The 27,865-nt window shown below is 35.6% G+C and overlaps 1 protein-coding gene across 4 annotated transcripts in view; it reads left to right on the forward strand.

Annotated features, from left to right (window-relative positions):
• VPS13A (vacuolar protein sorting 13 homolog A) overlaps positions 1 to 27,865 on the forward strand; it is a 284,410-nt gene that overhangs the window by 142,733 nt on the left and 113,812 nt on the right. For all 4 annotated transcript variants that reach the window (XM_072604918.1, XM_072604933.1, XM_072604928.1 and 1 more), the window contains 7 exons: positions 4,481 to 4,698; positions 5,352 to 5,584; positions 11,724 to 11,816; positions 12,577 to 12,933; positions 14,328 to 14,429; positions 24,072 to 24,230; positions 24,699 to 24,954. In XM_072604918.1, coding sequence (XP_072461019.1) covers positions 4,481 to 4,698; positions 5,352 to 5,584; positions 11,724 to 11,816; positions 12,577 to 12,933; positions 14,328 to 14,429; positions 24,072 to 24,230; positions 24,699 to 24,954 — 1,418 coding nt within the window. The remainder of the gene's footprint in view (positions 1 to 4,480; positions 4,699 to 5,351; positions 5,585 to 11,723; positions 11,817 to 12,576; positions 12,934 to 14,327; positions 14,430 to 24,071; positions 24,231 to 24,698; positions 24,955 to 27,865) is intronic.

The following is a 27,865-nucleotide window of genomic DNA, read 5'->3' on the forward strand; positions in this document are numbered from 1 at the left end:
TCATACCTAAGTCAGCTCTCTTTGAACTGTACATTTTTCCTCTAAGTCATGTTAGGTAACCATTGATAGGCAACTGTATAGTAGTGTATTATCTTCTCAGATCATGTATATAAGATGCAGTGGAGAGCTTCTAAAGAATTTTCATCATAACAGGAGCTACTCATTTCTTTGTCTTATTAGTCCTATGAGAATAGATGTTATCACCAGAGGAAAACTTAAGGATTCCATTACTAAAGATTACAAAATCCTAGGAAAAATACCTTTGGAGGAGATTATGGGAAATATATAATTGGATAGGTCTTTTGTAGGAAGTGGCAAATGAGCTAAGCCTTGAGGAAAAAAAAAACAAACTAAGGAGTCTAAAATGAGAAGGAAGACAAAGTGTATTGTGAACATGGATGATTGTTTATTAAACTCTTTCCATGTACTTAGCACCATACTATACACTGGGATTACAAAGCATGAAAAACTTCTCTTTGTTCTTGTTCAGTTGTTCAGTCATTTCAGTTGTGTCTGATCCTTCATGACCCTGTTTGGGGTTTTCTTGACAGACCTGTTGTACTGGTTTGCCATGTCCTACTCCAGCTCATTTTGTAAATGAGAAGACTGAGGCGTACAGAGCAAAGTCACCCAGCTAGGCAGTGTCTGAGGCCGTCTATGGACTCAGGAAGGTCACCCAGCACTCTATGCACTTCTTCATTCTAACAGGGAGACAGAATGCAAACAACCATGTACAGGAAGCTATATAGAGGGTAAATTGGAGACCATCTCAGAGAGAAGGTAGCAGCATTGTGTGTAACTGGAAAACAGCTTTTGGAAAAGGTAGGGTTAGGTAGGAGTTGAGTCTTGAAAGAAGCTGAGGGGTACAGATGGGGAAGGAGAATTTTAGACATAGGAGACAGCCAGTTAATAGGTATGAAGTTGGAAGATGAAACATCCTGTGCGAGAAAAACAAGAAGGCCTGTTGAGTGGTGCATGGAAAGCTACTCTGGAACCTGTTCATGAAGGTCTATGTGTTATCTTACAAGCCAGAGGAAGCCTCTAAATCTTCTTCCTCAGGGGAAGTAGCATTGTCAGATGTGTCCTTTAGGAATATCAGATTGGCACTGCGTGGATGATAAGTTGGAAAGGGGAGAAACAGGAGCCAGGAGTTGGAAAGAAATTAAACAAGTCCTCACTGAATTCCTGAGAAAAAATTCTTATCAAACATGTAAGGAACAACTATCCAAAATACTGTATAAACTATTTGAAAAATAGTTTAAAGAAGGCATTCTATCAAGTACCTTTTATGTCACATATGTGGCTTTGATACCTGAACCAAGAAGAGCAAAAATAGGGCAAGAAAAGTATAGACCAGTTTTCTTAGTGAATATCCATGCTAAAACTTTAAATAAAATACTAGGAGGGAAATTGCACCAATATACCACAAAGATTATACACTATGAGCAGGTGTATTTATACCAGAAGTGCAAGGCTGGTTCAGTATTAGGAAAACTATCAGCATAATTGACTATACCAATAACAAAAATTATATGATTATGTCAATAGATGCAGAATTTTTTTTGACAAAATATAACACATTCTTATTAAAAACCAAATTTATATTAATGCTAAATTATTTAAACCCAGTGGAGCCTTTCTTAAAATGTTATGTAATATCTATCTAAAATCAAGGGCAAGTATTATCTGTAATAGAAATAAACTTGTTGCCTTCCCAAGGATGCCCATTATCACCACAGTTATTGAATATTGTACTAGAAATGCTAGCTATAACAATAAAAAAAAACAATTGAAGGAGTAAAAATAGGCAATGAAGAAATGGAAACATCACTCTTTGCAAATGAAACTATGACTTAGAGAACCCTAGAAAACCAGCTAAAAACTAATGGAAAACAATGAACAACTTTAGTAGAGTTGCAGGTTATAAAATAGGCCGATATAAATCCTCATCATTTCTACATAGTACAACCAAGGAAACCCAGTACCAAAAGATAGAAAGAGAAATTCTATTTGAAATAACTATAGTTGATACAAAATACTTGGACATCTGCTTGCCAGGACAAATCCAGGGACTAAGTGAATACTATTGTAAAATGTTTTTCACAGAAATAAAGACAGATCTAAACAACTATTGAAGTATTAATTGCTCATGGGTAGGCTAAGATAATATAATAAAAATGACAGTTATTTGTTCATTGCCACACCAGCCAGACAACTGACAAACTATTACATAGAGCTAGAAAAAAATTAACAGTTCATCTGGAAGAACAAAAAGTCAGTCAAGGGAAGGAAATCAGTGAAAAAGATGTAATAGAAGGCAATCGAGCAATACCAGATTTTGGTCTATGTTACAAAGTGGTAATCATCAAAACGATCTGGTACTGAATAGGAAGGAGAGGTTGGGCACGATACAATGGAGTAAAGTCCATAGTAATCAAGTGTTTGATAAACCTGAAGATCCAAGGTTTGGGGAGTAAGAACTCATCATTTCACAAAAATTGCAGAGAAAAATGGAAAGCAGTTTGGAAGAAACAAGGCATAGACCAAGCATCTCACACCATATACTAAGATGAGATCAAAATGGGTAATGGGTTTAAACATAAAGGGTGATACCATAAGCAAATTAGGGGAATATGGAAAAATTTACCTGTCAGATCTATGAATAAGGGCAGAGTTTATGACCAAACAAGAGATAGAGAGGATCATGGGAAATCAAATGGACAGTTTTGATTAATGAAATATAAAAGCTTTTGCAAAAGCAAAACTAATGCAGCCAAAATTATAAGGGAAATGGGAAATTCAGAAAAATTTACATCAAGTTCTTCTGATAAAAGCATTGTTTCTCAAATATATGGAGAACTGAGCCAAATTTATCAAAATACAAACTATTACTCAACTGATACGTTTGACCATGTGTATGATCAAGTATATGAACAAGTAGCTCTCAGAAGAACTGAGAGCTATCAATAATCACCTTAAACAGTTCTAAGTTACTCCTGATTAGAGAGATGCAAATTAGAGCAGCGCTGAGCTGCCACCTCACACTTATCAGACTGTCTAACATAATCAAAAAGAAAAATGACAAATGCTGGAGGGAAGGTGGGAAACTGGGACATTAATTCAGTGATGGTGGAGTTGTGAATTGTTCCAACCATTCTCGAGATCTATTTGGACCTATCCCAGAGGGTTATAAAACTGTGCATTCCCTTCCACCCAGCAATATTACTATCAAATCTTTATCCCAAAGAGAACAAAGAGAAGGGGAAAGGATTTATTTGTACAAAAAAATATTTATAAACAGCTCTTATTGTAGTGGCAAAGAATTAAAAATTAAAGGAATGCCTATCAACCAGGGAATGGCTGAACAAGTTGTGATATATGTTTGTGTTGGAACACTGTTGTGTTATACAGACAGGATGGTTTCAGAAAAAACCTGGGAAGACTTAGATGAATTTATGCACAATGAAGTTACTAGAACCAGGGGAACATTGACATAGTAGTAGCAGTGTTGTAAGGTTAATCAGCTGTGAAAGACTTAACTACTCTGCAAAAAAAAGGCTCAAGACAATTTCAAATTACCCATGATTGAAAAAAAATGCTCTCTACCTCCAGAGAGGGAACTTTTGAACTCTGAATGCAATTTGAAGTGTGCTTTTTAAAAAAAAAAACAACTATCTTTTTTTTCTTTTTCTTTCCCAAAATGGGTTATATTGGAAATAGGTTTTGCATTACTTCACAAATGTAATTAACCTCAAATTGCTTGCCTTCTCATGGAGGCATGACTGGAGGTAAGAAGGGAATTTGGAACTCAATATTGCCAAAAAATTAATGCTATAAATTCTTTTGCATGTAATTATGAAATACTTAAGAAATAGAAATATGTTTTAGTGAAAAGGAAGCTATTTATGTAGTGAGAATTGCAAGAAAGTGGAAATGGTTCCCTCATTGCCTTCTTGGGACAACTTTTTCTTTAAAGATACCCTAAATTTGCTAGCATTAATGCTATATCTGAGGAGAAACAATTTTTTAAGTGTGTGTGTGTGTGTGTATGAGTGAGTGAGAGAGAGAGAGAGAGAGAGAGAGAGAGAGAGAGAGAGAGAGAACAGAGAGATGGGCTTCTTTGTCAGATTAAACTTTTGTATCCCTTCATAGAATGATTCTTTAAAATGCATGCAATGAACTATATAGGGCTATAAAGGAAAGCAGTTACAGTGAAATGTCTTTATCAAAATATTTTTTGAAAACCCAGCAGTTCAAGGGGGACTAATAGTCTCCATTTCCCTATCATAGTGTGCTGGTTAATGTTTTCATTGTTAACCTAAGCAAAATATCTCCACAACATTCATTATACATTTTCATTAACCAGTAGTTAAAAAGTTAAGAAAATTTTGGAAATCTTTTAATTTGTGGTCATTTGTTAGACATGGTTCATATTGGGCCTGTCTTTACATAGAAATAATACAACCCTTATGCCTTTCAGAATGATTGGACTTACAGTTGGCTTTGAAAGAAAGGATATGATGGATATACAATACAAACGAAATAAAGATGGTGTTGTAGTCGATGTAATTTTACAAGAGCTGTATCTCTGTGCAAGTATAGAATTCCTGAAGGCAGTTGCAGATGTCTTTCTTACAGCCTATTATAGTGGTATTGTTATGGAGACGGCTAGTGTTCAACAGTGGTCCTCAAAAGAAGGTGAGTTAATAGTTTTTACTGATCTGACAGCTTATAGTTAATTTTGCTGTAGTGTTACAAAAGATTTATTTCTTGGTGAAATCATAAATATGATTGCAATGTTTTTTCCATATTTTAATATCATGTGATCTTAGAAGCAGGTTTTATTTAGTTTTGTTTTTTATTGGTAAATAAAGCATGCCAATTTAAAAAGGCAAGGTTGTGTGTGCATGTGAATGCACATGCATTAAGAACCACTTTCAAAAATTTAGATACACTCCTTATAAGATTACTCTAAGCCTCTCTGTTTTATGGTAACATTATTAATACATTAAAGTCAAAACTCACTGTGGCATCATGAAACATTAACACAGTGGTTTAATTAAAAATTCTGTAGTACTTCACTGCTTCTGATTTTATCCATGTGGGTAGCCCCTTTCCTGATGAAGGTAGCAAATTATTCATGAATTCGATGATCTTTGAAATTTTGGGGGAAAATATTCATCCCTTATATTCTTAACCTAGTAATGAACTTTCATAAATCTACCTAGCCTGGTTCTTGAATGACAGACACACATGTTCATACTCATTTTAAATTCATAAAATATCAGTACAACCTAACCTTTTTACTATACAAGATTTGACGCTAATATTTAAAATGTTATTTTATTTAGTGCAATCAGATATAGAAGAGAAGTGGGAAATGAATATTTTGATTAAAAATCCTGAAATTGTATTTGTGGCTGATTTGTCAAGACATGATGCTCCATCATTAGTACTTACAACACAGTGTGAAATCTGTTGCAAGTGGTCACTTTTTTCAGAAACAGTAACTGCTGCAATTAAAGATCTCCAAGTGAAGGCATGTCCATTTCTTCCAGGAAAGAGAGAAGGCAAAGTCGCTACGGTTAGTATTTTCTTTTAAATATCTTAGGTCAAATTAATTTTTAAAAAAATGTTTATTGTGTTCTTTTATTTTTTTCAAGTTTTCCCAAATATACCTTGCTTCCTATCCAATGAGCCACTGTTTACAACAAAGAAAAAAAAAGGAAGAAATCTTCAGTAAAACTAACCAACACGTGAACTATATCTGATAATATCTGCAATATTCCATAGTGCCCCATCTCTTCAGTGGGAGGGATGTGGATTTTCTTAACTTCTCAAGTACACAATGTTCATTTTCCCTTGACCATATCTCCTTAGTTGTTTTGATTTGCACTTCCATTTTGTAAAATGAACTGCTTTTACTTTTACATAATATTTATTTTTCAGTGTGTTCCTCTACCCTTCTGTTCTTTATAACAAAGAATAAATGAGATAGGAGGAAAAGTCTTCAAGGAAAGCCAACCAATATATCAAAGATTGTATGTAGTGTTCTGCACCCATGGTCCCTTAACGCTGCATAGAAGGGAGGGAGAGATACCTTCTCTTATTTCTTCTTTCAAGCCAATTTTGATCATTGCAATTTTATAGCATTCAGTTTTAACTGTTATTGTTTTTTCCTGTTTATATTATTGTAATAATTGCATACTTTTTTCCTGGCCTTCATTTATAGAGGAACTAAATTCCTCGAAAAGGCTGTCTACAGGAGATGCATCCACTTTCTGTCCTTTAACTCAGTCTTCTTAAACCCCTTCAAATCTGACTTCTGACTTTATTCCATTGACACCGCTTTTTCCAAAGTTATTAATGATCTCTTAGTTGGCATGTCCCGTGACCTTTTCTCAATCCTCATACACCTTGACTTCTCTGGAGCCTTTGATATTGTTTATCATCCTTTCTACCTTCTTTCTAGGTTTTCAGGATTGTTCTCTCTCCTGACCTCTCCTTCTAGCTCCTTTCCGGAGTCCTCATTCAGATCATACTCTCTAACTAGGTACCCTAATGATTCTCTGCCGGACCTTCTTCTATTCTCCTCCCAGATTACTTCAGACTGCTTCACTTCTTGATTTCCTCAGTACTTATGGATTTAATTAGCATCACTGTGCTGATGATTTTCAAGTCTATATTTCTAGTCTTAACATTTCTGCTTATCCAGTTTGCCTTCTCCAACTGCCTTTCAGAAATCTTGAACTGGATATCCAGTAGATACCTTAAGCACAATCTGGCCCAAACCAGATTCATTGTCTTTCCTCATAAATCCTTCCCATCTCCTGTTTTCTCTATTGCTTTAGAATGTGGCACCATTCTCCCAGTCTCTAAGGCTCCCTACTTAGGAATTATCCTAGATTCTTCACTGTCTCATATCTCCTTATGTCTAAGCTGTGACCAAGTCTTGTCAGTTTCATCTTTGCAACATTTCTCCAATATACCCCATTATCTCTTCTGATACTGCCACTAACCTGGCGCAGGGCCTCATCACCTCATATCTGGATTATTATAATAGTCTGCTGGTGGGTATGCCTTCCTCAAGTCTCTCCCCACTCCTCCATTCATCCTCTGTTCACCTCCTGAAGTTGTTTTTCTAAAGCACAGGTCCAGTCATGTCATTCCTCCCTCAGTAAACTCCAGTAGCTTCCTTTTTCCTCCAGGAGGAAATACAAACTGCTCTGTTTGGCATTCAAGCAGCCCCCTCCTACCTTTCCAGCCTTTTTATACTTTACTTCCCAACATGTCCTTTTTGATCTTGGAAGGTCTCCTAGCTATTCCATGAATAAACACTGTATCTTTTCAGCTGTAGGCATATTCTCTTGTTATCTTCTTCCTCCTCATTTATCCCTACTTTCTTCCCTAGCTTTTTTTTAATTTCCAACTAAAAACCCTTTCCTGTTGAAGGCCTTTCTCAACCCTTTTAATTCTAATGCCCTCCACCCATTAATTATTTCCTATTTATCTTATACATTGCCTGCTTTGTGTATATTTTGTTGCATGTTGGCTCCCCTGTTAGGATGTGAGCTCCCAGAGAGCAGGGACTGTCTTTTGTGTGTTTCTCTATCTCCCGCATTTAGCACCGTGCTTGGTGTATAGCAGGAACTTAATAAGTGTTTATTGGTTGACTCTCTTTACTGTAGTAAGTTTTCTCAGACTTCTCTGGGTTTATCCTATTCAGTACTTATACAGTGCAGTGATATCCCATTACATTAACGAACCACACACTTGATGAACAAATCTTCTGCTTTGTTGTTTTTTGTTGCTACAAAAAGTGCTGCTATGAATATTTTGATGTACCTGGGACCATTCTTTCTTTGTTTGACTTTCTCAAGGAGTATATCTAAGAATCAGAACTCTGTATCAAAAGGTATAGACGTTTCAGTCACTTTGTTGGTATCACTGTAATTTGCTTTCCAGAATAGTGCTGAAAATTCAAATGAAGCTGTGATCTCATCATTTTGGCAGTCCTCTTCAGTGATGTAGATGGCAGGTCATCATTGACAACTCATTCTGTTTGACTTTTGTGCTCTCCCCTAAGTTCACCACCAGAAGTCTACCTGAAATACTGGAGGTCTTCATGTATGAGTTAAATACTATGGCCGTCTTCCTTCCTGTCATATCTGTCTGTTTTCTCTTGCCGTCATTGTTCATCCTTCCTTCCTGTCTCAGATAATATAAGATCTGAACAATAAGAGCATCTGCTGAACTTTATCAGTTCTAGGGGATCACTCACTCTGGTCGTTCTCCTTCATCACAGTGTTTAATGCTTTTGGTAAGTGAGTGTGTGTGCGTGTATGTGTATAATATGCATATATATGTGTATACACACACATGTACTACACATGTACACACATTCTTGTCCTTTTCCTCTCCATGTTTATGATCAGAAGATTGTTGAACAAGGTTTTATATCTTTTATTATATCTTTCATGTGATCTTAAATAGTTTAGATGTATGGGAAGGCAGCTGTTTTAAGAGCCTAAAAGACAGGATTATTCCCACCAAATAATTTTTTTTAAATCAGCAAACAGTAAGAGAACAGTGGGATCTTATATTCTCAACATCTTTCAGTCAGTTATGACATTGTAAAGATGTGTTCCATTGTTAAATATCACTTCAAAAAGCTGCTAATACTTTTTTAAAGATACCTTCATGTACAGATAACTTATAAAGATTTAACATACATGAGAGGATAGACATGTAGGTCAACGTTTTCTCAGAAACTTCTTTTGTGTGTTAATAAATTCGAAGATTTTAAACATTGTGTGTGTATGTGCGCACATGCGTGCACTCACACCCATGTGCCTGCTCATGTGCTTTTATGTATGTTTATTATCTATCCCCCAATGCCCTTCCAACTTTTCCACCTCTTTCTTGGATTTCTTCTACATCCTCTTGGTCTAATCTGGCTATTTTTTTTGTCTGTTCTCTTTAGTGACATTTCTGCCTCTTCTTTGAGCTCATTTAGTACTGTGGTGTTAGGGTCAAAAAGTACTCCATCTCCTATCCTTGATAGAAAAAATGTTTTACTAAGTAGTGTTTTGCAAATCACTCTATTTTTCTTATTTGCAGTTCTTACCTTTTTATCTCTGAATACTTCGGGATAACTTTGCCCATTTATTTTGTTCAACTTTAAAATGTTTTATCCTCAGTTATTTCTTTGCTTTATGAAATGATACTGCTAATATTAAACCATCGTATTCCTCTGTAAGATTTCAAAAATTTTTTAGTTTATGTTTTAATCTGGTATTGTGGTTGATAACCTTTTCTCTCTGGTTTTCCAAACGGTGGAACCAGTTTACAACTCATCAGTTCTGTGCAAGTAAGCTTTTATGTGTATATGTGTGTGCATACATTCTATATATGTATACACACATATACTCATATATAAACTTTTTTTATAACCTTCCCAATATTAACTAAGACCATGTTCTTTAATTGTTGCCAATTTTCTGTGTTTAAGATTAGCCCTCTGAATTGTTTTGATTTGTATTACTAGTGATTTAGAATATTGTTTCCTGTAGTTGCTAGTAGTTCTTCTCTTGGTAACTGTTTGTTCAGTACATGACTTGACTGTCTGTTGGGGTACGCCTCTTGGTCTTCAATGTTGTGTTAGTTCCTGATGTATATCTTCAAGAACACAGCAGTATTGTTGGATTTAGTGGATTTGTTGGTTAGTTTAACTGAACTGTTTCTTCCTCTTTGTTATTAATTTTGTTGTTCGGTTGTTTTCAGTTGAGTCTCACTCTCTGTGACCCTGTACGAGGGTGTCTTGGCCAAGATACCATTGTAGTTTGCTATTTCCTTCTCCAGCTTATTTTACAGATGAGAAAACTGAGACAAACAGAGTGAAGTGACTTGCCCAGGGTCCCACGTTTTATAAAAAACCTTTCTGAGGTCTCCTTATTTTGAGTGCCTTCTCTTGGAGATTTTGTCAAATTTTTATTGCCTCATTTGTGCTAGTAAGTGTTTGAGGCCAAATTGGAATTCAGGAAGATGAGTCTTCCTGACTGCAGCCCAGCACTCTGTTCACTTCACCACCCAATGGTCCCTTTTATTATTGTTGTTTGTTAAAAGGAATTACTCTTTGGGTATGTGAAGAGAACAGGATGTATTGGGAAATCAATGTGATATAAAAACAAGAAATTAGTAAAAAAAAAAAAAAAAGTTAGATTAAAAAAATTAACACCCCACTCCCCCCTCAATCTTATAGCTTTATAGCTACGAATGGTAACCTGATCTGATTTTCTTCTAAGTTGTTTTTGTTTTGTTTTGTGATGTAGCTTTTAAAAAATTCCAAGTCATCTATCCATTTTTTTAAACTTAGTTTATATAAAGATTTGGTTGAAATCTAATTTCTTTCAAAATTATTTTCAGTTTTCCCATCAGTTTTTACCAAATATAAATTCCCCAAGTAATTTTTGTTCTTTGATGTAATAATAAACATTGTGCTATAAAGCTCAGTTGTTTTGGTTCTCCATTATCTATGATGTTCAGTTGGTCTAGTTTTCTGTTTCTTAGTTAATAATATCAGATAGTTTTGATGATTGCTTCCTTTTAGTACAGTTTAAGAGTCTAGTTTTTTGTTACTTATTACTGGGTTTTTTTGTTTGTTTCCTTTATTTATTACTGCTTTTTCCCCATTAAGTTCCTTGAGATTTTAGAACTTTTGTTCCTCCAAATGAATATTTAAAAATTTTTTTCTTCTTCTTTAAAGGATCCCTTTAATGGTATTGAATTGAAATGTTATATTTATTTAGATAGTTACCCTTTTGTTATATTGGTTTGGCCTAAGTATGAGCAATTTCACTGAAACTATTTACTGAAAACTATCAGTTTTATTGCTGATCTCTGAGGTTTTATTGGCAGCTCAGTGGCACAGTGGATAGACTGAGAAGCCTGGAGTCATGAAGACTTGAGCTCAAATTTGAGCGGAGTCACTTAGCAGATGTGTGACACTGGACAAATCACTTAACCCTGTTTGACTAATCTTCTTCATCTGTAAAATGAGCTGGAGAAAGAAATGGCAACATCCTCTAGTATCTTTGTCAAGAAAACTCCAAATTGGGTCATGAAAAATTCACAAATGAACAACAGATAAGAGTTTTGTTAGTAAAACATTAGCAAATAGAGTCAGTTTTATCTCTTCTTTGCCAGTGATTATGCCTTTAATTACTTTGAGAACTGTCAAGTAACAGAGAGGAATGGGTAAGTCTTCCTTTTTTCCTGTGCTTAGAGGGAAAGATTCTGATTTTTCACCATTTCAAATGATGTTAACCTTTGAAGTGAGAGTGACTTCTCATCATATGCTGTAAGCATATGCTTTGTAGAGTTTTGTTTTTTTTTTAGTCCAAATGAAGTATACTAAAGGTTAAAGCCTTTGTCAAAAGTCTTTTCTGTATCTTTTGATTGTGTAGTTTGAGGTATTTCACTCAATTTAACAAACTTACTATACATAATATGTGCAAAACAGAATGTAACATGATAGGGATACCCAGGGGGGAAAATGATATGGTTATAGTGGAAAGAACAGAATCTAGAATTAGAGGACCTATATTCAAATTTTTCCTCTTTTAGATGCATTTTTACATTATTATTAAATGAATTTTGTTTTAAGCCATATTTCATTCAAAGGATATTGAACATTTTCCTGACTGATAATCTTTTTCTCTCAGGTGTTGCAGCCATGTGACTTGTTTTATCAAAGTATTCAGTCGGGTAAAGAGCCACAGATGGTTGACATATCAGTAAAGGCCTTGACACTCAAGGTTGGTTAAGATATTGTTCAAAGACTTGATTTTTAGTATTTTTTTTTTAAAAAGCAGAATCTTTAACTACATGCAGCTCCTTTTTTATCAAATAAATATTTATGTGCTAAAAAATACACACCTACCTTTTCTTTTATGTATTTTTTTGGAACTTAGCATTTTTTACTTTTTTTTCTCATAATTGAATTTTGTGAAACATTTTCAAAGAAATGGTAACTGTCTTTCTTTGTCAGAATATTAGGGTTTCTTTTTTCCTTTAATTCATTCATTTATTAAAAAAGAATATTCATTACATGTGCCTTCTGTTTATATGGCACCAAATTTGGTGTAATGGGAGGAGATTTGGAGAAGTGAAAGGCACATTTTCTGCACTCTGAGTATCATATAGCACACTATAATATTTTTGATAAATAATTAGCTCATCTGAATTGTAGTTGATATTTATAGAACTGGGAAATCGCATTGATATATAGAGACTAATAATGAATTGTTTTTATATACCACTTATGGTTTATAAAATGCTTTATATTTGTATCATTTGATTTAATTTGCTATATTGTGGTTCTAGTACTTTTCAAACAGTTACTTCATAATGAAGTTAGGTAACAATATTACTGAAGGTAAAAATGGTATTTCTATCCTCCCCCTCATTCATTCCTATATTTTACCTAGTATTTAGGATATGCATTTAGTACTTTTCATAATGCAAATATTGTACTTAGAAGTACTTTTTTTAATGGTTAATTATTTTTTCCCCCAGATTTCACCTATTATCATAAATACTGTAATTACTATTATGTCAGCATTTTACAAAACTGTCGAAGTTAAGCATCGAGAGTCATTTCCCTCTCAGCCAGATTTATGGGACAAAATGGATACAAAGACGTTGAAAATGTGGTTTCTTGAAGAATCGAGTGATAATGAAAATGTGGCTGCTGTGACAGAGTTGGTTCCCAATGGAGAGACGATAAAAATGACCATTGACTCAATTTTTGTAGTTCTTGAAGCTGGGGTTGGTCACAGAACAGTACCAATGCTATTGGCCAAGTCATATTTTTCAGGAGAAGGTAAAAACTGGAGTACTCTAATAAATCTTCACTGTCATCTTGAGTTAGAAGTAAGTACTCAACAGCATTATTCCTTTTTCTAATATTTACCACAAAGAATAGTATCTTAGTTTTATGTTTATTTTTGCCAGTTCATTTCATTACTTATAGTTACAAGTAGATTACTCAAACTTTATAAACTGAACTAATTTTTATAGTGTGTAGGACATCTTTAACTTTTTTAAAAAAAACATTACGAATGATTTTCACTTAAAACTTGGAACTGCACATAAATATCTGAAACATTGAACCTTAGACCAAAATAACTTGTGACTTTAAAATTATTCGAAGATTCATTTGATATAATTTCTCCTATCAGTATTATTATTCCTTGTATGTTCTCTAAGTTGTACTTATTTAAGAGTTGATTCTATTTATAGCTAGTTCTTTATTCTGTTAAAGCTTATAACCTTTACTAGACTCTACACCTATTTTAAAGCTGATTTGTAATGTAATAATATCGATATTTTCTTCCTGAAAACATGGTGATGGAGTGGATTTTAGAATACTGATGTCTTTCTAAGGAAGTAGTACTAAATAGAGGCAGGTTTAAAACAGGATATTTTTGTGATAATAGATGTTACTTGTTAGTCTCTAGAGTAGAGTGTCTTAATGTTGCAGTTAGTGAAGAATACTTTTAGCAGTAACTTTTAGTAAACTAAACTAAATTTAGTCTTTCATTAGCGGAAATTGTTTTGTATGTTTAACTGAATTAATATAAGATTGATATTGACTTAAAATTTAGGAAATTCAAATTTCTATTCAAATATACTGATGGAATCATAGAATTAGAAGCCAATCTCAGAGGTTAACACTTCACTGAATAATGCCCTTTTTTTGATACCTCCAGTAACAGGAAATGTGCTGCCTTCCAAAACAACTGATTACAGTTTTGATAACTTCAATTATAGGAAGTTCTTGTGTATATTGGAAATATGTCTCATAACTTTTGCATATTGTTTTCCCTTCTGAGGTTAAACAATAAGTGTGCTACTTCTTCTGTATGATATGTCAGTGTATTTTAAACTATTTCAATATAACTCTTATATTTCCTCTAACTTTTTTAAAAGTTTTTTGATTGTAATTTGGTTCAACTTATTAATCCAGTTGGGTTAGTTTCTTTATATATTTATCTATGTTTTCATATAATAGTTCTGTGTTGAAATGTTTCATTTAATTCAGCTATTGAAAAAGTACTTTTTGAAGCTTTTCTTAATATGAAAGCTTTTCCAGATAACCAAAGCCAGATTTCAAAATTGTCAGCTTATTTGGAACATACTTCAGAACTTTGCATTGAGTTTAGTCTGGAGTGTTTAGGAAATTCAGAGCATTCAAAAAAGAAATCCAGAGTTATGCAATATTAGAATATGAATGCCTGATTTTTTTTTCAAAAATATCTCTTTAGGTACATTACTTCAATGAAATGTTTGGTGTTTGGGAACCTTTACTTGAACCTTTAGAAATTGATCAAACTGAAGACTTTAGACCATGGAATCTTGGAATAAAGGTATGTATGATTTCAGATGAAATTAACGTATTTTGTTGGAAAAATTAATAGTTGAGTAGATGTCACTTATATAGAACTGTTATTATGTGACTGAGGGTAACAGTGAAAGATTGATATTCTGGGCCTAGCAAAGTGTACATCTTTTTGTAACCACTGAGTGAATGAACTTTTTAAAAATAGAAGACTGTGTTCTATACTTGGCACAACTTGTAAAATGTTGCTTATCTCTGGCATTCTTCAACTTCTTTATGGTATATATTTTCTAGAGATGAAACGATTTTTAAAGTAGAAAGGAACCTTAGGGATTTATACTTCATTGTTTTACATATAAGGAACCTGAGGCCTAGACAAGTTAAGTATTTTGTTCAGGATCAGAGTTGGGACTTTAGGTAATTTCTAGTCCATTGTGGTTATTCCCTATGCAGCAATTTAACCTACTGAATACATTTTGTACATTTATCTATCCTTTAGTCATAAGATTTGGGTGTATGTGTGCAAGGAGGACTAGCACCTCTGGTATGAGGACCTACTGAGCCCTTTTCAGGACTGCTTTTCCACCTTTAGGGTCTACCTGGCGCTCAGTGCTCATCTGTGGCTCCAAGAATCTGTAGCATGCGAAGTAGTCATAACCTGGTAACCAAACCAGATTGATGGTAACTGATGGGCCACAAACCTGAGTATTGGAGGGGTGTCTACCCCAAACACCCAAAGCTCTCTTTCCAGTGGAATGGGTGAATGAGAACAGTTTGTTCCAGTGACCAAAGCAGGTACTGTGGAGCACGTAGAGCTTGGCCAGGTATTGAAAATACCACATTCTTTAGCGTCTTGGGCCATCATCAGCCATGCTGACTTTTGTCTTGCCACTAGACTTCAATGACTCTGGAATAGAGAGTGACACTGACAACTTTGTGCAACTCTGTCTCATTTAAATCCAATTCTCAGATGAGTCAAGACATCACCCTGTGATATCATTGGTCCTCTTTGAAAACGAAGAACAAACAATAAGTCATAAGATATGTTACCTTAGGTAAGAATTAAGTTTGACTTTCAAGCTAGAACAGAAGTAAGAGGCAATATTAGATTGGATATGGTTTGAAAACTCAAATGTATCATAAGCGGCTTATGTTTCCCCCTTTCTCACTGATCAGCAAAAAATAGGCATGAGACTAAAATGTGATAAAACATACTCTTTCTTCTTGGACTGAAGACAGTGACAGGGAATATAGAGTCCAGAATTATTCTTTGCTCCTAGACTCTGTTTTTTCAGCGATATTCTTACCTGCTCTCTCACAAATAAACTAGCAGACTGGTTGAAATGAAGTTTGGGAATGATGCTGTTGAAAGTTTCACTGACATTTTAAAAGAGGTATGATAATTTTAAGCTTTTAGACCACAACTGTGAAATTATATAGCTTCTGTTATCCCCCAGCAGAATGTAAACTTCTTAGACAAATGCTTCTCCAACTAACTCAGTGCTAAGTGCTTGCTAACTCAGTCACTTAAACGTAGAAAGTGATTAATAAGTATTTGTTGGGTTGAATATGATTAAATAAAATTAGGGAAGTGGGAACAATGTAAGTTGAAGGATGCTCAGAGCATAGACTTTTAAAATTTTTTTGTATATTTACTCCAAGATATTTTTTTGTATATTTACTCCAAGATAAACAAACTCCAAGTTTGTTTCTAAGTTGTATAGTTATATTTTGAGAAAAAAAGAACACATTTAAATTCATTAAAGATTAGATGCTTAAAAAAGGTATCTTTAAATTTTCAAAACTGTATCAGAAGAGGTTGTTCCAGTCTCTATAATCCAATATAGCTACTCAAATGAACAACAAGTGTCATTTGATACCCTATTGCTGTGCTGTTTTGTGATGTAGAGTTTCTTAGGCAGGTAGAAAGGCTTTGATTACTGGCCTGGGAACGGATTATGTGTTTGTCATCTGAGTCTTTCCCTCAATAAGTTCAGGGAGAAAATTATCCTAAACATTGCCTACCAGATGATGAGTCTTCAACAAAATTATTTTGTTCTTATTGCCATTACAATTAATGAATACTTTTCCACTTCCATCTTCTCCATCCCAGTATCACAAGAAGACATGACCCTTCTCCTTGCCAAAGCAAACTCTAATAGGAAAGTGAACTCATTTATCTTTTTTCTTGAGCTAATTGCCCCATCTATTACCACTTCCCTCTAATTAATCTTGAATCCTTGTCTTGCTGTCTACTTCCTTACTGCCTGCAAACATGCCTATATCTCCTCAAAAAGAAAAAAGAAAAGGAAACCTTGATTTGATTGATCAGCTTTTGCTAACTGTAGTTCTATGTCTTGTCTCCATTTTATAGCTCAGTCCCTTGAGAAATCCATGGAGATTCAGTGCCTATTCTTCTTTGCTCTCACTTAAATCACTGCTGCCTGACCTCCAACCTTACCATTTAATTAAAACTGCAAAGTTACCAGTGATCTTTCCAATGCCAAAATTAGTGGCCTTTTCTCAGTCCTCATACTTCTTGACCTCTGTGCAGCCTCTGATGGCCTCAGAAAAACTGAGACCTGGAAAAGACATTAATTGAGAAGGTCTCTCACTGCATCTTGGGCCCTTGACATTCATCTTGACAAAAGTCTTTCTGCTGGACTCCAATGACTGGAAGCTGATGACTTTGCACCATCAATTAAATCCAATTTGTGCATGAGTGAAGACATCACTTTTGTGATGTCATTGGTCCTCTTAGTGAATGAAGGACAAACAACAATAACTTTTGACACTGTCAATCACCCTCTTCTCCATGCCATTGTCAACCTTCAGAATTCAATCTAAGAAGGACAAACAGAATTAGGTTGTCTGTTTATTTTTCCCAAGCAGGCAGTGTGCATGCAGAGCTGCATTCGGAAATGAGCTTACATTGGGGTTAGGCTGCACAGATTATAAAGACATAAAACAAGGAAGTGCCCCGGGGTCAGGGTATCTGTGCTTAATCCACTCTTGTGGTTGCTGACACAGCAGGAGGTTTTCAGGTTCACTCAACGAGCATTGCAGAGGGTTGTTGGTATGTCAGTTCAGAAGGGCTCAAATCATCCTCTCTGGCTGGCCAGTCCAAGTTTTCAGCCTTCTTCAATTTTTGAGCAGCTCACACAGGTCTTGCAGCAGTCTCTTCTTTTTAGGTTTTCATGACACTACTCTCTGCTGGTTCTCTTCCTTCCTTTTTGACCACTCATCAGTTTTCTTTGTTGAGTCTTCTTTCAGGTCCTACCCACTAACTGTCAGTGTCCCTCAAAGCTTTGTCCTGGGCCCTTTTCTCTTCTTTATATTATTTCACCTGATGATCTCATTAGCTCTCTTGGTTCCAGTTATCTTCTTTTTACTCATGACTGTTAATTCTGCTTATTCAGACATAACCTCTCTGCTGATCTCCAGATGCGCAGCTCCACCTTAACTGAATGTCTCCTAGAAATTGAGTGTTTCCCAAACTGAACTAATTATGTTTCCACCACCTTGGCTCCCAGAAGTGGAACTAGCTAAAAGAACAATTCCTTAAAAAGTACAGTTGGCCAAATGTAAAAAAGAATTAACTGAGAAGAACAACTCCTTAAAAAGTAGAATTGACCAAATGGAAAAGAAGGCACAAAAGCTAACTGAAGAAAATAATTTGTTAAAAATTGAAATTGGGCAAATGGAAGCTCTTGACTCTGTAAAACATCAAGAATCAGTCCAGCAAAAACAAAAGAATGAAAAAATAGAAGAAAACATAAAATACCTCACTGGAAAAGTAGCTGATTTGGAAAATATATCCAGGAGAGATAATTGAAGAATTATTGGTCTGCCTGAAAGGCGCAATCAAAAAAAAGAGCCTGGATAGCATCTTTCAAGAAATTATCAAGGAAAATTGCCTAGAGGTGCTAGAACCAGATGGTAAAGTAGTCATTGAAAGAATCTGCTAATCACCTCTTGAAAGAGATCCCAAAATGAAAACTCCAAGGAATATTGTAACCAGATTCCAGCAGTACCGGATCAAGGAGAAAATACTGCAAGCAGGTAGAAATAAACAGTTTAAATATTGTGGAACCATTGTCAGGATTACGCAGGAAGGACTTAGCAGTTTCTGCGTTAAAGAATCAGAGGGCTTGGAATATGATATTCGGGCAGGCAAACGAGCTTGGATTATAACCAAGAATGAACTCCTGAGCAAAATTGAGCATAATTTTTCTGGGGAAAAGGTAGTTATTCAATGAAATATGGAACTTTCAGTTATTCCTGATGATAAAACCAGAGCTAAATAGAAAATTTGATCTTCAAAAATGAGACTCAAGAGAAACATCAGGGGGGCGGAACCAAGATGGCGGAGTAGAAAGACACACAAAGGCAGGCTCTCCCCACGCAGCACATAAAATACCTGTGGAGAGGGACTCAACAAATTTTGGAGCAACAGAAGTGGAGAACAATAGAGTGGAGAAGATTTCCAGCCCAGGGTGACCTGAAAGGCCCACGGGAAACGTCGGTTGCACCGGACGCAGAGTGGAGCTCAGCCCAAGCTTGCACGTGTGGTGCAGCTCATGAACAACCCTCAGGGGCGAAATCTCCAGTCTCAGTAGCAGCGAATCCCCAGTCCCAGCAGTGGTCCGCAGATCCCTCAACCCACAGGTGCCGAAGGTCAGTGACAGGAATTTTTCAGCTGGTCAGGAAGGGAGAAGGACCTTCCCATACCTCTGATCTCAGGCAGCGGCCCGCAGAGGCCACAGCAGGTTGCAGCAGTTCCCATCTCAGCCCCTACAGCAGCTGTATCCATCGTTGGATCATAAAACTCCTGGGGACACTGAGGAGCTGAATGTTACCTCAGCCCTGTGTAGAGGCCCTGAGAGAGCTGGTCTTTGTCTCTCACTGAATGGCAGCCCTGCCCCCAAAGCTTGACTGAATCCCAGCCCCCCAGTGCTGGCTTGGTGGAACTGGAGGCCAGGTGGCTGTGAAGAGGTAACTGCTAAGATTCTGGGCACAAAAATCTCTCTCTGCTCCCAGACCAGTGTACACGCTTGATTGTGCCACGTTGGAGGAACTGAGATTTTACAGATTCCCAGAGTATACCCTACTCTTGACAAAGGATCCAAAAGTCAAGTAACTGATTGGGAATATGCCCCAGAAAGGGGAAAAAAAATTAGACCATAGAAGGTTACTTTCTTGGTGAACAGATGTCTCCTCCCATCCTTTCAGATGAGGAAGAACAATGCTTACCATCAGGGAAAGACATAAAAGTCAAGGCTTCTGTATCCCAAACATCCAAAATAAATATCCAATGGTCTCAGGCCATGGAAGAGCTCAAAAAGGATTTTGAAAATAAAGTAAGAGAGGTGGAAGAAAAACTGGGAAGAGAAATGAGAGAGATGCAAGAAAAGCATGAAAAGCGGGTCAACACCTTGCTAAAGGAGACCCCAAAAAAATGCTGAAGAAAATAACACCTTTAAAAAAAAAAAGAGAAACATAAAAAGGTAAGGAGGAACAAAAGCCCCACCATGTTTTCCAATAAGGTTAAATTACTTACATCCCTGCAAGGGAAGATGATACTTGTGACTCTCGAGAACTATATCTTTATTGTGATGTTTAGAAGGGGAATACATAGACAAGAGGGTATTGGTATAAGTTGACTTTGATGTGATGATAAAAACTATTAAGGGGTGAAAAAATGTTTGTACTGGGAGAAGAATAAAGGAGGAGGCAGAAAAAGAAAAGGAGAAGGAAAAGTAAGAGGGGCTGAAAGAAAGGTGGGCAGATTGAGGGAGATGGTGGTCAGTAGCAAAACAATAGTGAGGAGGGAAAAGGAGAAAGAGTGAAAATCATAATGTGGGGTAGGGATATCGGGATTTTGGCAAATTTTACCAAACATTTAAGGAACAATTAATTCCAATACTGTGTAATGTATTTGGAAGAATAGGGTAAATTGTCCTACCAAATTCTTTTTATTATACACATATGGTGCTATTGCCTAAACCAGGAAGAGCCAAAACAGAGAAAGAAGATTATAGACCAGTTTCCCTTATGAATATAGATGCAAAAATGTTAAGTACAATATAAGCAAAATGATTACGGCAACTTATCCTCAGGGTAATATACTATGTCCAGTTGGGAGTGATACCAGGAATGCAGGACAGGTTCAGGGTTAGGAAAATGATCAGCAGAATTGATCATATCAATACCAAAATTAACAGAAATCATATGAGATTATCTTAGTAGATGCAGAAAAAGCTTTTGACAAAATACAACACCCGTTCCTATTAAAAACACTAGAGAGCATAAGAATAATTGGAGTTTTCCTTAAAATGATAAGTAGCATCTATCTATGACCCCTAACAAGCATTATATTTAAGGGGAATAAGCTAGAAGCATTTTTTCAGTAAGATCAGGGGTGAAACAAGAATGTCCATTATCACCATTGCTATTAAATATTGTATTAGAAATGTTAGCTTAAGCAATAAGAGAAGAAAAAGAAGTGGAATTAGAATAAGAAAAGAAGAAACAAAGCTGTCACTCTTTGCAGATGATATGATGGTATACTTAGAGAATGCTATAGAATCAACTGAAAACCTGGTTGAAGTAATTTAACAACTTTTTAGCAATGTTAAAGGATATAAAATAAACCCATGTAAATCACTGGCATTTCTATGTATCACTAACAAAGCCCAGCAGCAAGAGATAGAAAGAGAAGTTCCATTTTATATAACTATAGATAATACAAAATATTTGGGAGTCTACCTGCCAAAAGAAACCTAGGAACTATATGAACACAATTACAAAACATTTTTCACACAAATCAGTTCTAAATAATTGGACAAATATCAATTACTCATGGGTCAGCCAATATAAAAAAATGACAACCCTACCTAAAACAATTTACTTATTCAGTGCCATACCAAATAACCAAAAATTATTTTATTGAGCTAGAAAAAATTATAATAAAATTCATCTGGAGGAACAAAAGGTCCAGAATATCCGGGAAATTAATGATGAGGAATTTAAGGAAAAGTGGCCTAGCCATGCTAGATCTAAAACTGTATTATAGAGCAGTAGTCATCAAAACTACTTGGTACTGGCTAAGAAGTAGAGTGATGGATCAGTGGAATAGGTTAGATACATGGCCAGTGACTATAGGAATCCATTGTTTGATAATCCCAAAGAATCCATCTTCTAGGATAACAATCCATCTTCTGGGATATTTGACAGACACTGTTGAAAACTAGAAAATAGTATGGCAGAAACTAGGCATAGACCAACATCTTACACTGTAAGCCAAAATTAAGTCAAAATGGGTACAATTTTATGTATGTAAATTAGGAGATCAAGAAATAGTTTGTCAGATACATGGAGAAGGAAAGAATATCACCAAACATTATGAAATGCAAAATGGGTGATTTTGATTATATTAAATTGAAAAGTTTTTGCACAAACAAAGCCAGTGCAACTGAGATTAGAAGGGAAACAGAAACCTGGGAAACAATTTTTATAGCCAGTGTCTCTCTGATAAAGGCCTTATTTCTAAAATATATAGAGAACTGAGTCAAATTTATAAGAATGCAAGTCGTTCCCAATTGATAAATGACCAAAGGATATGAACAGGCAGTTTTCAGAGGAGGAAATTTAAAGCTATTTGTAGTCATATGAAGAAAATGCTCTTAGATCACTATTGATTAGAGAAATGCCAGTCAAAACAACTCTGAGGTACTACCTCGCACCTATCAGATTGACTCACATGACAAACCAGGAAAGTGTTGAATGTTGGAGAAGATACGGGAAAATTGGAACACTATGCATTGTTGGTGGAGTTGTGAACTGACCTAACCATTCTGGAAAACAATTTGGAACTATTTCCAAGGGCTACCAAACTGTGCATGCCCTTTGACCCAACAATACCATTACTACATTTGTATCCCAAAGAAATTATAAAAAAGGGGAAAAGACCCCATGTACAAAAATATTTATAGCAGTTCTTTTTGTGTTGGCCAAGAGTTGGAAATTGAGGGGATACTCATTGATTGGGGAATGGCTGAACAAGCTGTGGTATATGAATATAATGGAATACTATTTTTCCATAAGAAATGATGAGCAGATGGATTTTTGAAAAACCTGGAAAGACTTACATCAACTGATGCAAAATGAAGTGAGCAGAAATAAGGAGAACATTGTACACAGTAACGGCAACATTGTGCAGTGACTAACTGTGATAGACTTAGCTCTTCTCAGCAGTGCAGGAATCTAAGACAATTCCAAAAAAGTCATCACAAAAAATGCTATCCACATTCAGAGGAAGAACTATGGAGTGTGAATGCAGATCGAAGCGTATTATTTCTTTTTTGTTTCTTGTGGTTTTTCCTTTTGTTCTAATTTTTCTTTAATTTCATGACTAATGTGGAAATAGTTTAATATAATTGTACATGTGTAGCCTATATCAGATTGCATGTGATCTTGGGGAGAGGAGGGAAGAGGAAAATTTAGAACTGGAAGTCTTATAAAAGTGAATGTTGAAAACTGAAAATTTATTTAAAAAAAAAAAAAGACATACATTAAGTGCTAGTGTTAAGAAGCGATGTTAGGCTTCTCACCTTCCAGTCCAGTGCTCTGCTAACATGTGCTTCTTGGGCAGGACTACTAGTTCCTGCTGTTACGGAGCTTCACAGTCCTGTATTACCTTACAAAGTTTGATCACCTGTGCTCAAATGGACACACTTCTATAAAATGATAGTAAATATTACATTGTGAAGCAGCCTTTAGTAGCCCCAAGATTGTCCCTCTCTTTTTTAGGCATTTATAATTGATTTACTGATTTCTGTTCAAATGATAAAATTAGCTGATCAGTAGCTATGTGCGTTTTGTCATCTGCTGATATCTTCTCATTTGTGAGAAGTGCTTTAGAGGTGTTCCTTTTCTTCTTCTTAGCTTGGACAACTACCGTAGCTTTGTAGAGGACGAGCGGAGTTTATCCTCCATTTTCCGTTAGAAAATGTTGTTGAAACTAAAGAGGATGATTCATGGAAGAATTAGAAGAAAAGACAGGGCTGAAAGCAACAGGCCTTCTCATTTGTCACACTTAAGGGAAGACCATGTAAACTTGAGACACCTGGGAGAGCAATGAGGGGGAAGGGAAGGGGCAGTAGCTGAAGGGTGTCAGGTGTACATGTGCCCTTAAAACTGGGATGCTACTAAGACCCACAAGAGTAAGTCAGCGCGCTGGCTCCCCAGACCTGGGGAATGGGGTGGATGCTTTTAAAGCTAGAGGGCGTTTCTACTGAACTTCCCCTGACCTCTGACTTTGACAGGGAAGGAATTGAAACTCAGGTGTTTTTAGGCAATGGCAGGAGGAGACTTGATGCTCTTGTTAGAAGCTGTTCTGAGACCTTCGCATGTTTTTTACGCCGACTTCTTCCTAGGCCTCCTGATTCCATTTTCTCTTAATGCTTATGGGTGGCTAGGTTTTGCTTTTGTATTTTTCTTTTGTAAGGCTGAGCTCTCACCGTTGCTCCCAATTCCATAATACGCAACGGCATAATTAAGGTTATAACTTTTAATTTTAAAAAATTAGACATGTGCTTTTAATGGAATGCAATTATTTTGGTTTCTAATCTTACCTGTATCTAAAACAAATTTGTTTGTAACATTTTAGATTAAAAAGAAAGCAAGGAAGGCCTTGGTTGAGTCGGAAACTGAGGAAGAAAACTACAAAGTGCCAGAGTATAAAACAGTAATCAGTTTCTATTCCAAAGATCAATTGAACATTACATTATCTAAGTGTGGCCTTGTAATGTTGAATAATTTAGGAAAGGTAAGAAATTGATTTTACTTTGAGTAACATGGTCTTCCTTTTAACTGACCTATTCCTAATTTTGACTAAGAAGTACATTGTTTGATTTGATAAGATTTTTGTTATGGTAATCTATTTTCCTCATTGGAAAAAAGCTAGGTGACACAATGAATGGACTCGCAGGCTTGAAGTCCGGAATTTACCTTCCTGAGTTGAAACCTGTCCTCACACACTTAACTAGCTGTGTGATCTTGGGCAAGTCATTTAACCCTGTTTGCCTCAATTTCCTCATTTGCAAAATGAGTTGGAGAAGGAAATGACAAACCTCTGCAGTGTCTTTGCCCAGAAAGCCCCAGACGGGTCATGAAGAGCTGGATGTGACTGAGATGACTGAACAGTAGCCAGAACAACAGAATTTTCCTTATCCTTTATAGTACTTTTTGTGTTCTATTCTTATGTATTTTATTTGAAATATGTTTTGCTTATTAGGCATTTGCAGAAGCTGCTGTACAAACTTCAGATGTTTTCACAAAGGATCAAGCACCATTTATGATTTCCAATTCTCTTGGAATTTCCATCTCTGTGTCAATGAGTGATTCTTTTCGTGTTCTTAATGTTCCTGTGGCAAAAACATTTGAATTAAAAAATGAACAGAGTTTAAGTATGGATTATGTCAGAAGTCATGATGGTGATCAGTTTAGTGCAATGACAAGCCTAAGCAGCAAACTTTTTTTCATTCTACTCAGTAAGTTTCACATTTTAAAAAGTATTTTTCTTTAAGAATATTTACTGCAATGATGTATAGCATATATGTTTTAATTTGTTCTCAGCTACAACCTGCTTAATGTTAATTTTTTCCAGGAACATATCTTCTTGTGCAGTTTGTTTCATAAGAGCAGTGTCATAAATGGGAATTCAGTGACATTACGCAAGGGTTAAATGACTACAGTAGAGTTTTGCTATAATGGATTAACTCTATTATTTCAAGATGATATTCCTAGAATTTCAGAGTTGAAAAGAACAGCATAAGCTATGGAATCTAAATAGTACCTTAATAGAAATCCCATATATAAAACCCATAGAAACTATCTAGTTTTTTCTTCACAATCATCAGGTAGAAAGTTATAAGGTTGGAATATTGCCATGGGATAGGAAGCAATGGTTTTTCCAAGTCCTAAGTGGTGGACTTAGAAAACTATGGAATGACTTGGACTTGTAAAGGAAGACTCTTGGATCCACTTTCACTTAATGCTTGTGGGTGGCTAGGTTTTTGGTTTTGTATTTTTCACCCTTCACCCTCAGGAACACAGAGGACAAGCAAGTATAATGCAGTCTGACATAGATGCCTCTGAATGTATATGTCTATATTTGAGTGTGATTATAGACATCTAAGTATATGTGTGTGTATATGTGTGTAAATATATGTGTGTGTGTGTGTGTGTGTGTGTGTATATCTCCATGCTTAATTGTAGCATTTTTGGGGTGAAGGAGGAAGAGAAAAAACAGAAGATTATAAAAAGAGCACAGCAGAGAACAAAGGAAAATAAAAGGCAGCAAAGACAGAATGGAATGCAATGTGTAGTATTTATTATATAGGCTTCTGGAAATGGAAATTTATTGCTGTGTATTTTGAATCCTCTCATATTCTGTTGTGTCCATGGCAATGATTTTTTTCCTTTTCTTATTTTGTATTTAACTTTTAATATTTTGTAATATGCTTCTTTTTCTTATTGTTTATTTTTGTTATTGTTTAGTATTTAAGTTTAAAATAAATTAATAATAATTTTAAAAGGTCACTAGGGAGAATAGATTCATTATGTACTGAGGAAGCCTATTCCATTTTTCAGTTTAGGAAGTTTTCCCTTACATACACATTTCCCTTATATCTATATCCTCTTTTTCAATTTCTGCCCGTTGTTTCTAAGCCTTTGGACGTCAAGCATAACACTCCTCTTCCATGTAGCAGGCCTTAAAATACCTAAAGACAAGGATCATAGCCTCTTTAGTCTTCCCTTCTCCAGGCTAAACACCCCCAGTTTCATATGGCATCTTCATGATTCTGTGGTCATCCTGGATATTCTTCTGTAATATGTTACTCAAAAGATACTACAACAGTCCAGATGTGGTCTAACCAGGACAAGGTCTAATCAGAGAAACATATCCCATTCTTAATATAATAGCACATAGTAACATTAGCGTTTTATTTGCTGCTATATCTCATAGTTGACCCATATGATTTGCAGTTCTCTAAAATGCCCAGATTTTTCATATGAATGACTTTAGAACTGTACCTTCACCATCTTTGACTTATAAAGTTTGTTTTTTAATGTAAGTGTAAAGCTTTACATTTTTATTTTTTATTAGACCATTGATTTCATCATTCACTAACAGCTATTAAACTTTTTTAAGTTAGATTTTTTTAAAAATGATAAGCTGCTTTCTTTGTCTCTCTCCCCTTCAACTGCCCTCTGCCTTCTCCTCTGCCGCACATAATTGAGAAAACAAGAAAAACAATTCCAGTTACAAACCTTATAGTGAAGCAAAACAAATTCCCACAGTGGTGGGGCTTTTAAACTTCATTTTAATATATCAAACCCAACATTCTCTTATGTTGAGTTTTTTTGGGGGAATTCTGTCATCCAATATAATATCTAGCCCAGTTTTTTGTAACATGAAAATTTTATATAAGATTACAATGTATGACTTTATCAGTTTTGTTGATTGGGCTACGAGCTAGCATAGGAAACTCTTTAATCAGGAAGTTTACCAGTTCAGCTAGGCTAGGCACCTTCTCTTTGACTTGTGTTCTCCAGAATTTCCTAGAGCACTGAGAGTATGAGTAAGTTGCTCAGGATCACATAACCAGAGGTAGGATTTGAACCTGTATTCTCCTGGTTCTGAGATCTTTTTCCATACATTATGCCATGTTGCCTCTCAACTTAATCTGAATCTGTCAGTAAACAGTCATTTAAGAGCTCACTGCATACTAAGCATTGTGCTAGGTGCAGGAAAAACAAGTTTAATAAATGAAGCATTCCATACTCACTAGGAGATTGCTTTTTAATTAGAAGAGAAAAACAAGGACATAGAAAATTTTATATACATACATACATACATATATATATATACAGAGAGAGAGAGAGAGAGAGAGAGAGAGAGAATAAAGACAAATCTGAAAAGGTTTCATATAGAAAGTGATTCTTAAGGTGAATGCTGAAGAAATAGAAGTTCTTTAAGGCAGAGTTGAGGAAGGTATACATTCTCGATTTGAAGAACAGCCAGTACAAAGTTACTGAGACTGGAGATGGAGTATTGTATCTGAGGAACAAAGAGAAGGCCAGTTGAACTGGATTACTGAGTGGAGTTGGGAGAGTAAAAAGGTTTATTGCTTGCTAAGCTTTTCTCATCTATTTTATGGTCAATAGGAGATCAGGAAGAGTAATAATTCCCTTCTAGTTCATTACTGCCCTCTGCTGTAGGCAAAAAGATATTTGCCTCCTCAAGGTATGTCCAGAGTTTAACTGCTTTCTGCTTGAATCTCTTTTCTGATATACACAGATCAAACTGTCTAGTTATGTTTGTCGTCTAGCATCATCTGGTTTCTCCAATGGCTCGACACACTCTGTTACTTCCAAATTAAGGTCTTGTCCACACCT

Source organism: Notamacropus eugenii, chromosome 1, assembly GCF_028372415.1.
Source record: "Notamacropus eugenii isolate mMacEug1 chromosome 1, mMacEug1.pri_v2, whole genome shotgun sequence".
Taxonomy (NCBI): Eukaryota; Metazoa; Chordata; class Mammalia; order Diprotodontia; family Macropodidae; genus Notamacropus; species Notamacropus eugenii.